Here is a 12,185-nt window from a genome sequence, read left to right on the forward strand (position 1 = left end):
CTAGATGAAGTCAAAGCATAGCATGAGGACTCCACACCTACAATCCAACATCATCTCTTGGCCCCACAATCTACTTCCTCTAAGTCCCAGGCTTCCCCCAAGTTCCAAGAGGAGATAAATATTTTAAAATTATTGTGTTTTCTGTAAAAAGACCATTATAAAACCATGAGTAGGTCCAAGCAATAAAAGTTGACATAGCAGGCGGAATTAGCTACTGTACGTAGTGTCAATTCTAGAAAACAATATTGGCTATTACAGACCCATATACAACTTGGAAATGCAGAACATGAAAAATGGAGTATTGATGCTACCTGTGTCTATGAAGAAACACTTTAACTTGAAGAGTCTCTGAGGACTTAAGAGTAGGACATGATTTAAATGTTATTTGAAACGTGCTTGTTGTCAAGATTACCTGTTGCAGTCCAGGCTGAATGGCCATCAGTAAGTGTAATAACAAAACCAGATCCTATTGTTCTCTCCCAAGACACTTGCAGAAAATAAGTTAAGTTGGGTTCAGAAGCAAGACGGATTCTGCTTACTTTCCTTTCCATTTCTGGCTGCCTGTAATGAAAGAACAAAATCAATATTTAAAAGAAGATTACAATAATCCAATGGTGATAACTTTTATCCTTCTTTTTCAGCTAAACATACTCCAAAGAAATAAAAGTAAGATGTTGTACAATGGAGCCAACCACTGAACTCAGAAGTCATAGTTTTGCTCAATAGTTACTCGCATTTTTACAGATGACAAAAGCAGAAGCTCTTAAAGGGCAAATAATCAGCCAAACTGATGGGCTAAATAAAATTACAATATGAGTAAATTTTCTATTTCCCTGTCCTCAGGAGTGAATAGATCCTCCCCTCTCTCTACCATAAGAAATGGTCTCTTTGAATAAGCATATTTGAGACATTCATCCACACTATATTCTACAGTTAAACATCATTCAGAACATTAATTAAACTGATTTACTAGTTTTTTCCTAGGAACAGCCATTGGGAACTTTACAGGTCTTGACTACTACAAACATTGCTGGCATGACATTCTACAAATATCTTTCATGGGCTGTGTTGGGGGGTGTGGGGGGGGTCATTCCTTCAAATGGAACTGCTGGAGCAGAAGATATCATGTATTAAGTTTGGGTTGTATAGAGCCAAGTTCCTTCAAAATTTTATAAAATTATAATTGATATATAAATGTCCTAAACAACTATTTCCCCTTTGGTTCATTTTAGCCACATGGATGGACAAATTATAGCATCACATTGTGACTTCATTTCAAATCCCCTGGTGAGTAGTGGGTGTTGCACTCTTTAAATATACTTATTAGATATAAATACACTTCTGTCTTCAACATTGGCAATGTTTTCGTTTAGTTTATTTTTTTTAATGGTGTTATTAATCTGTTTTCATTTCTTCACAATTTGATGTCTATTTTAGATAAATATAGCTATGAAATATAATTCATCAAAATAATTCATCAAAATGTGCTTATTTTGGTCAGTACTATGAGTCTTGCATTATCAAATTTGTTATCAGCTTAAATTTCTCAACAAATTTTATTTTCTGAGTTACACTTTTCTACAGCCTATGTACATACAGTTTTTAATATTATTCTTGGTGATGTTACAGGATTGCAATTTCATATTTCAATTATTGAAATTATATTGACTCTGTAGTTTGTCCTTTTTGCTTAATTTGTAAACTATACAGAAAGAGACAAAGTGTGGAGCAGAGAGACTTTAGGAAAGGCGATCCAAAGACTGCCCCACCTGGGGATTCATCCCACAAACCCAGTCACTATTGTGGATGCCAAGAAGTGCACGCTGACAGGAGCCTGACATAGCTGTATCCTGAGAGGCTCTGCCAGAGCTTGACAAATACAGAGGCAGATACTAACAAGCCAACCATTGAACTGAGCACATGGTCCCCAAATGGAGTCCCCAGTGGAAGAGTTAGAGAAAGGACTGGGGGAGCTGAAGGGGTTGCAACCTCATAAGGAGAACAATAATATCAACCAACCAGACCTCCCAGAGCTCCCAGGGACTAAACAACCAACCATAGAGTACATATGGAAGGACCCATGGCTCCAGATGCATATATGTAGCAGAGGATGGCCTAGTTGAGTATCAACTGGAGAAAAGGCCCTTGGTCCTATGAAGGCTCAATGCCCCAGTGTTGGGGAATTTGAGAGCAGGGAGGTGAAAGTGGGTGGGGGGAACACCCTCATAGAAGCAGGGGAGGGGAATGGGATAGGGAGTTTCGAGGGAGACACTGGGAAAGGGTATAACATTTGAAATGTAAATAAAGAAAATAGCATATATACGTCTGTGTGTGTACATGTATACACACACACACGTATATATGTATATATATATAAATAATAATTGAGCCCACTTCAAATATATAAAAAAAGAAACAAACAAAGGTTGAACCCTTGACATTATAATCACACAATATAACAGATACTTCATTTGTTCAAAATATTTCCTATAATGTACTTTTTGCATGGATGCAATTAATTCCAAAATGCCTCAGGAATTTGTGAATATTTACCTTTACATCATCTAGTCAGACACTTTATGGTAACTTACTCACTCTATAAAAGTTAAATTTGATAATTGTTAGAAAAATATGAATTACTAGTATTTGAAAAAAATCACAAAAACATGGATCATTAGAGAATCATATAATTTGTTTTTGTTTTCTTTTTGAACACATGAGATTGATCTGTTAAGGTGTTAGGAGTACATGCATACATATATGACTACTTCTGTATGCATTTTAATTTAGTCAAGGTTAATGAAGTGTCTTATTTGTCTGTTTGGTTTTGAGAGCTGAAACTCATGATTTTCAATGCATAATTCATTAGATTCTGTTCTAGTACAGAATCCTACCTTCTTTGTCAGTTTGTAAAAACGATGAAGGCTGCACTACATACCTAATCTACATGGCAAAAGTTACACAGAACCAGAGGGAAAATACATTTTATCTTAAGCTATGTTAGCTCTACTTTTGGTGCTGTATTAATCTTGTATTGCTATATATTCAAGCTACATAGCAGTGGCTTTCATAGGCATTTTCATACATGTGTATCTGGTACTTTGACCATATCCATTTTCATCCCTAGTTTTCTCTCCCCTTTCCCACTTCCAATTCTAGTCCTTTCCTTAGGACCTTAGGAGTCCTCAATCTGCTGCATGTCTTCCTTCCCTCTACTCTGTGTGTGTATGTGTATGTGTGTGTGTTTGTGTGTGTGTGTGTGTGTGTGTGTGTGTGTACATGCATGTGTGTGAATCTACATATCTATATAAAACTCCAGGGTTCCCAAATGAATGAAAATATGATATTTGTCTGAGTCTGGTTTATTTCAGGTAATATAATGGTCTCCAATAATGATTTATTTTCCTACAAATGAAATAATTTTGTTCTTTATGACTGATTATCACATATCTTTATATTTCATCTGTTGAGAGATCTCTAGGCTATATTAACTGACCATTGTGAACACCACTGCAAAAAGCATAGATGCTCAAGTATCTCTGGGAATAGTAATTTATCCTCCTTGCTGTATATAATATGATGAATATAGCTGACTTATAAGGCAGTTCTATTTTTAGGTTTTTGAAGAAAGCAAGAACTATTTTCTATAATGTCTTCACTAATTTACAATTCCATCAGTAGTACACAAAGGTTTAATATTTCTGGTACTCTCATGAACATTTATTTTTTTTCTTTATGGTAACTCAGACTAACTGAAAAGAAAGGAAAAGGGCTTTTCCCTGGTAACTAAAGATGAACTTTCCCATATGCTAATGGTCATTTCTTCTTTATCTTTTGAGATCTCTTCATCCCATTAGTCACTTATAGAATGAGTTGTCTTGCATTTTGGTATTAGGCTCTATATATTAATTCTATATATTATATATTCTAATATATAATTCTATATATTAATCCTATATCAAATGTATAGCTCTCAATGGAATTCCCCTATCTAGGGCTAAGTTACTAGAGTCATTTTTCAAAATCCATACCAAAATGTGCCAATAGGTACATCTTGAAAGGTTTTCTCTATTTTTCCCCTAACACTTTCAGAATTTCAGGCCTTACATTAAAATCTTTCATCCATTTTGAATCCAGTTTGGGGGAGAGTAGCAGATGCTGTTCTAGTTTCATTCTTCTATATTTAGAAATCCAGTTTCCCATTAGTATTTGTTAAAGATCCTATCTTTTCTCCAGTGTGTGTTTCTTGCATCTGTGTGGAAAATCAGGTGACTGTAACTGTGTGGATAAATTTCTGAATCCTTTATTATGTTCAATTAAGCTTCTATATGGATTTAATGTTTCCGTTTCTAAAAATCATATTATTGTAGTTTTCTGAGGACTGAATGGAATCTGTGGGCTACTTTTCTGTTTCTTTGTAAATATGGAAGCCTTTACATTTCAAGTGTCTCCTCCAATTTTATTACTCAGTGCTTATAGTTAAGAGCATTTTTTGAGACCAGATATCATGGAGTCCTCGCTGTCCTCAATGTTGAATTTGCTATGTACCTGAGAATGACTTTGAAGTGATCTGAATTCCCTACTTCTACCTCTCATATTTATGATCACAAGCATATACCACCACACCTAGTATTCTTTAGTACTGGGGAAGGAACCTAGTAATACTTGAGTACTAGACTATCACTCAATTGGATGAGCTACCTTTCTAACTCAGGAGCACATATGTGGATTCAAAGCCTAACTTGGGGGATGTGCAGAGAGTTTAGTTGATAAAGAGCTTGCAACAGAAGCATGGAAGAAACCTGCAGATTTCTAGGGCTCACTGGCTAACCAGCCTTGTCCAAAGAAAGATCTTGCCTCAAAAATAAAGATCCAAACAGAGGAATAACATCCAAGGTTAACCTCATGCCTTCTGTTGCATGCACACACATATGCATATGCATACACATGAATACACTGATAAACAAAAAGCAAGCAAACAAAACGAAAAATATCTTAGTTTGTGTTTTGGGGTGAGGTTATTAAAACTACTTTTAGAATGTCATATTTTATTTCTATAGACTTTCACAAAAACATTACACAATGCGGCATATAGAGATATACATGTACACACACACACATACACACACACACGTGTGTATGTGTATGTGCACAGACAATTATTTCTTCTCACACATGCCTGCAGAGACATGGCTATTATTAGCATTAACTTTGTAAAAGAAAAATCCAGCACTCATAAAGCAGGCTTTCCATTGGTTTTTTAAATTCCATATTTAGAATCACTAACAAATTCCTAAATATAGAAACAAAAATTATTTAAAATTCAATATCCCAGATGCCTGTCAGTCACACATTATTTCACAAAAACATGAAGGATTGTAAGATCAATAATGTTCAAAAGACAGCTAGGGATCAGATAAATTCTAAAAATATATTTGAATTGTAACAGTTCAATTATCTTCCAATTTTCTCATTAATTTAAAACTTCATAAAATTAAGCTAATTTTATTTTAAAGAAATACTGTTTGAGGACCTAAGTTTGAAACTGGAATAGACGGTGAAACATCCCATTCTAATTTTAGTCTACCTGCTGGTGAAGGAAGACATGTGAACCAGATTTAAGTGATACACACATTAAGAAGCACACTTACATATAATAACTCTGTATCCTGTAAGTAATCTGTGCTTCAGGAGCCTCAAAAAGTATTTTAAATTAGGTCTTGATAATCTACATTTGAGCTAATTGCTTAAGTAATTCATCACTTTACCAAGACTACCCTCTCACTAAATATCAAATAAAAATATCCAAGAACCAACCACAAGAACACAAGAGAGTCCAAAATTCCTTTAAGACTCAGCAAATCAACCATAATTTTGCTCCTACCAGCCTTGTACACAGAAATAGCCAGTGTTTTGCCCCAGATCTACTTGGAGAAAATGAGTGGAATCCTCTTCAGAGACGCCGATTGATTGAAACTATAAGAGAGCCCATGTTTTGTTTCCTAAGAGTACTAAAGGGCACATTAGTATCAGCACCTCTCTCAGCCAAAGCCAGGGATCTAAGAGGAGTCTGCAGGTGGAACCACTTGGGTCCCACCCCAATTTGTACATCAGTAGCTTTATTGAGAGCTCAGAACAGTTGAGAATTGAGAAGCTTATCTTTAGTACTTTGTGTCTTTGATACATGGCCTCTCTCTTAGAAGACTAATACGTTGTTGGCTGGTGTGCAATTGATGTGATCTTGGTCTGAACAAATACCATTCACAGTTGCTTCTGAATAAACAAGACACTTTTTAAATTAGTTTACAAAGCATTTTGTATGCCCTTTTGGATGCTGATAAGGAACATGGCAGAAGCCAGCGCTTAGGTCAGCTCAAGTTAGTTACAACACTGTATCATTGATAACACCATTTTGAACTTGAGCTTCTTTTCCTTCTCTTAATAGTCAGTGATGGCTTCTCTTCAAGCTGCTTGGACTGCAGGTGTCCAAATGCTGCAGCTTTGCCAAGGACTTGTCCATGCAGCCCAGAAGGGGATAAACTCAACTTTCTAATAAAGCAATCACTTACGTTGTCCCCTAGTCAAAAAAAAATGGGCTGATATCTAAAGGAAATTCAGAATAAAAATTACTCTACAGAAGCAGCTGTTAATCAACTATAAGTGAATTCCTGCTTGTACTATTTTGCTGGACTTTACCTTTAGAAAAAGGACATGTAATTTCAAAGCAAAAGTATGATGACAGATTTTTAAAGCCTTATCATATTTTTAAAAATTCAAAAACAGGGATATATAAAATTTAGACAAAAGTCAAATTTATATCACAACCACTACACTGTGTTGACTTTTGTGTGTGGTATGTGTGGTACATGAACACAAGTGGGCCCATGTACATCCATGTGGAGGTCAGAAGAGATCTTGGGGTGTCTTCTCTATTGCTCTCACTCCTATTACCTGACATGAAGTCTCTTCCTAAAGCAGAAACTGATGTTTTATGCTGGACTTTCTGCCAAAGAATCCTTAGGATCTGTCTGCCTCTACCCCACAATGCTTTGATTATAGAGATACCCAGCTATGCCCTGCTACTAATGTGGTTGCTAAATTTGAACTAGAGTTTTCATGCTTATAGTCCAAGAGCCCTTCCTACTGAGCCATCTTCCCAACCCCTTTTGGGCAGCAGGGCAGGGGGCAGTGTTGCTACTGTTGTTTCATTGTTTGATTGGTTGGTTGGTTGGATATTTGGTTTTGGATCTGCATAGCTCACAAGACCCTAGGAATTATATTTTTATGAAAGAGAATAGGGCTTTATTAAGATTTAAGTACAATAGTTATCACCAACAGAACACAAAATAAAATCTTGGGTGAGGATGTTAGGACTTCTCTCTAGAACGTAGGGATCTGGTGCCTGGAATCTAAGTATGTAATTACTCATCTTCTTAGGAATTTATTTACTCGTACTACCAAAACAGTTTATCATTATGTAAACCCCATAAAGCTGCTGTTGTTCGACTGAACTGTTAAATATTGGTAGTCTACGGTTCTTAAGACTTTTGTGTATGTGGTTCAACTCTAGATACTAACAACTTGCAATATTGTACAGGGTTTTCTCCCCAATATTGATACTCATTTCTCTTGTATCCCAATGTTGCTCAGTTTCTTGTTTGCCATTAGTAGTCAGGCAGATAAATAGGTACAGCTATGAGGTAGGTTTGAGGCAGGCAGTGCAAGTCTTACTCCTTTTCCACACATGATCCCAGTAGATTTCAGTTCTGAGCATGTTTTTCAATTAGGACAAACTACATATGAGCTGGAGCGGTGGTGTCTTATGTGAGAACAGCCCAACTCTGTTTATATTAAAATAGAAGAGAGGTACACAGTTTAAACTTAATAAATCTCACATTTCCAACACTGATGTATTACAATGAACCTCAGATTCTACTTGGAAGTCACCATTTTTCGATTGATGTTTTGGTTCTTTTCTAAGATGTGATCTTCAAGGAAATGTGGTACACTTAGAATCCTACAACTTAAAAATTTTAGGACAAATTTTAAAAAGTCTGACCAGTATTGTGAGGCAAAGACTGAAAAAAAGTAGAAATAAGTAAAAACTCTAATTCATGAGGGGCAGGGAGGGGGAGGGAGGGAGAGAGAGCGCGCATGTGCGCAGGCATATGCACAAGCCTAATAGAAGAGAAATCCAAGCAAGAGACAATCAGTCCAGGAAAAGCAGTGAGACTGAGAGATTCCACATATGTTTGATTGACAGAGTGAAGAAAATTTGGTGATGGACTTAGCTGAATATAAAAGAAAGATAGGAGTGAAGAATAACTCCAAAGACTTAACTTACAGAAACTGGCTGCACACTAGTGTCATTAACCAAGATGAAAAGCTATAATACAAGTATTAGAGGAAAGGTGTTCATTTTGGGATTGTAGTGGTTTGAATAGGAATGGCCCCATAGTCTATAGATTTGAATGCTTGGTCACCAGGGAGTGGCACTATTAAAAGGTGTGACCTTGTTAAAGAAAATGTGTCACTGGAGGTAGGTTTTGAGGTTTCAAATGCTCAAGCCAGGCCCAGTATCTCTCTCTTCCTGCTGCCTACCACTCCAGATGTAAAACTCTTGTTCCTTCTCCATCATCATGTCTGCCTACAGGTAGTCATGTTCCTGTGGGCAGCTCATGACTACAATGACCTAAACTTCCGAACATGTAGGCCAGCCCCGAAAAAGAGTTTTTTCTTTATATGAGTTGCTGTCATCATGGTGTCTCTTCACAGCAACAGAAACCCTAACTACAACAAGAATGGTTGCACTATCCTTTAAAATAAAGATAGTGGGGAAACAGAGAAGGCTAGTGGTTGAGTGCATTTGCTACTATTTGCGGGACCTAAGTAGGGTCCGAAGCACTGACATAAGGCAGCTCATAACTACCTAGCTCTATATCAAGGGGATCTAATACCCTGTTCCCATCTCCATGGGATCCTCTATCTATATGGACATACATACATACATACACCCACATGCACAAACACAAACACAATACTTATATATTCAAAAACAGTATTTTTTTAAAAAATTAAAATTAAATATTGATGTTCAGGTAGACAAGTGAATAGAAGAATGTAAAATTACATTCTAGAGGAAAGGCATGAGAAATATGAATATGTAAATTATTGATAGAATATGTAAAGTTAAGTCTTGGTAACATCTAAAGGAGACATGGAAAGGAAAGAAACATACAACAATGAGCAATAGAGCACCTCAACAATAAATGCTTTGGAAAAAACAAAAGATTCAGCAGAGCAAGACTAAAAGTAGAAACCATGGAGATGGGAAGAAAAGGTTGTGACTATGGCCCTAGAAATCACATTAAAAACAAACCTAAAAAACATCATGGTGAAGAAAGTGATCAAATGACAGGGCAAATAAGACCTTGACTGGAGATGATCAACATCTGGAGATCACTGTGTTAACATTAAGAATAGAATCTTGGTGCAGTATGGAAGGAGATGTTATTTTGGAGAAAACATATAAAATAAACATTAAAAATTGAGACAAAAAAGAAAACTGCATAAATATTGCTGGGAAAAATAAGTAAATTAGGCTGAAATGGAAAAAATAATAAAGTCATTTCTTAAGATGAAAGAAATAACATGTCAGTCAAACAAAACTTGCATGCCATTTTCTAAGAGTCATGGGAGAAGAGAAAAGGTAGCAATCAAAAGCAAAACAACCTAGCTTCAATTTATGTATTTGGTTGAGAATTAGAGAGAGAAGAAAGAAAGAAAGAAAAAAAGAAAGAAAGAAAGAAAGAAAGAAAGAAAGAAAGAGTGAGAGAGGGGGGAGGGAGGGAGGGAGCAAAAAAGAAAGGAGAAGACAGATGATAGATGATGTATAAAAATAAAACCCAATAATATATATTTGAGTACCAATAAATAAGATAACTAAATAAGGTAATAATAAACAAGGTAACTAAAACAAAAAGAAACCTCAAACACTATCAATATCAGAAATAAAAAAATAGAAAATGTAGAAAAAGTGGTCTGCCAGCATAAGAAACCAAATTAATTTTAAACCTTTTATTGTATAAATAACATCTAACAATCAATTTCCCATCATTAGCCCTCCACCTAAGAATGATAATTCAATGCACACTAGAACACTTACTATGTATCAAACAGGATTTAATTATTTATATTTATTTATTCATTTAATCCTCAAAACAGTGAGGAAAGCTAAATGCACTCTTACAGAAAACTATAAAGTTCTCATTTTATATACAACTCTGTGGGCATCATGACATGAAAATTGAAAATACTCTCCCTACATGCAGAGAAGACAATAATGGCTGCATAATAAAAAAACACAGTCAAGTTCTACTGTTAGCAGGAAAATGACCCATGATGATTAGAAATAAAAAAAAAATCACAGCAGAGCTACCAGAAGGGGAAATAAAGAAAACGAATTTGAAACGGTGATTATCATTCACTTGCAACAAAAACCAAAATCAAGGGCTCGGTGTGCCTAATAGTCATGCAGCTTCCCCACAGGTTTTGCTGTTAGATTAATTTTGCTATTTTACATGGATATACTAAGTAATATATACACATGTTCAACTTTAACAACTGACAAGTGTTATTTGCTACTATTCTGAAGTTTAGATATGTAAGCAACTGTGGCCTACATTGTCCATAAATACAGCAAACCAATTACCATCTTTAGGAACCTTAGCCTCCTGTGCTCTTTACTAGAGCCTGGAGCAGAACCTCATACAGAAACATCAACCTGAAGTGTCAAACAGTGGGACTTAGCAATCTTCATATGAAAAAAAAAGTTAGTTATAACATCTACCAACATTTTCACTACTGTAAAAACCAAACGTTTTGAACTGCAGAACATATTTGGAACATTCATGTTTAGTCAACTTGAATAAGGTATAACACAACACAATTTTGAGATTATTCAATAATCATTTCCTATTGGCCTAATCCCTGGTCCCCCATTTAAATACTCAAAGAAACATCCCTTCTTCTGCTGCAGTCTCCTGATACCACTAAGATGCAGATGCTTAATTCGAGTATTTGACCAACAAATACAGCAATTAGATATAACTGATTTTTAAAATGTAGTTATAATTTCAAACAAAATCTTGGTTGGCATGCAGTAATAAACACAATCACATATAGGGTAGCACTAAGTAAAAATGTTGTGTTGCCATAGGTACTGGATTCTCATGATTCAGTTAAATAGAGCTCAGATATTAACATATCACATTACTGTCCTTCACTTTTCTGGGTCATTAAGTTAGAGGATGGGTAACATTCTGTATAAAAAACTAGAACCATACTGCCTAAGGAAACGAAAAAGTTATTTAAACACACAGATTTCCATAATTTTGATACACTTGGAAGAGTGGGAAAAGTGCCCAACTTCAGAGTTATTCTAAGAACTTATATAAAATTGAACACGTCAGATTACATCTTACCTGTATCTACAAAACTCACAAAAAAACTAGAGGTGAAATAGTGTCTTTTACACTAGCCAATTACTCCCCTGAGGATGGGCCGTTCCTTTCCAGTAGCTACCACAGAGTTCTTTCCCTCTCCCCAGGGCCTAGAACGTCTAAGCCCCGGATGCAGTGTATGCAAAATGGAGGGGGGGGGGTGGACAGCAAAAGCCAGTATTGGCAGGTGGGAGGGTGTGGTGGATCATCATATAGAACGCAGCCTTCTGAACACAAGTCTCCACCACACAGCAACGCGACATATTTCCAACGTGCCTCTCACTATTAAAAATTGCACGTGACACAAAAAGAAATTTAGGAGGGTGCCCAACAGGTGCTCACATTGGGAAAACCTTACATCTCTTAGGGTCCACAAACAAATGCCTCAGGGGTCACAGACAGGGTGAAAAACACGCACTGCGCAGCTGTAAAGCTAATATAAGGGAACAACAGGAGGTTGACATAGGAAGGAAAAAAGAGGAAAGAGCAAGAAAAATAGCATTACTAGTGGAAAGACAACACAGCCACTTCCGGGCCCTACCTCTCTGTGACTCCACTTCCGGTCTTCTAAAATTAAAAAAAAAAAAAATGTAGCCACCCAGCGATAAACCTTATGCCCAATGAGAGAATCCGCTAATACCGTGGTTTGCAAATCATCGGCCAAGCCCCACCTCTTCCGGTAAC

The 12,185-nt window shown here is 36.2% G+C and overlaps 1 protein-coding gene across 2 annotated transcripts in view; it reads right to left on the reverse strand.

Annotated features, from left to right (window-relative positions):
• The window catches only part of Xrcc4 (X-ray repair cross complementing 4), a 202,862-nt gene extending 190,693 nt beyond the window's left edge, over window positions 1-12,169 (reverse strand). The window contains exons 1-2 of one of the 2 annotated variants that reach the window (XM_076927117.1): window positions 12,043-12,169; window positions 413-561 (exon numbers count right to left, since the gene is read on the reverse strand). In XM_076927117.1, coding sequence (XP_076783232.1) covers window positions 413-551 — 139 coding nt within the window. In that variant the 5' untranslated portion in view covers window positions 552-561; window positions 12,043-12,169. The other variant, XM_076927118.1, reaches the window with a different exon arrangement.
• Window positions 12,170-12,185: the final 16 nt, after the last annotated feature.

The sequence above is a fragment of the Arvicanthis niloticus genome, chromosome 29 (assembly GCF_011762505.2).
Source record: "Arvicanthis niloticus isolate mArvNil1 chromosome 29, mArvNil1.pat.X, whole genome shotgun sequence".
In the NCBI taxonomy this organism is placed as follows: domain Eukaryota; kingdom Metazoa; phylum Chordata; class Mammalia; order Rodentia; family Muridae; genus Arvicanthis; species Arvicanthis niloticus.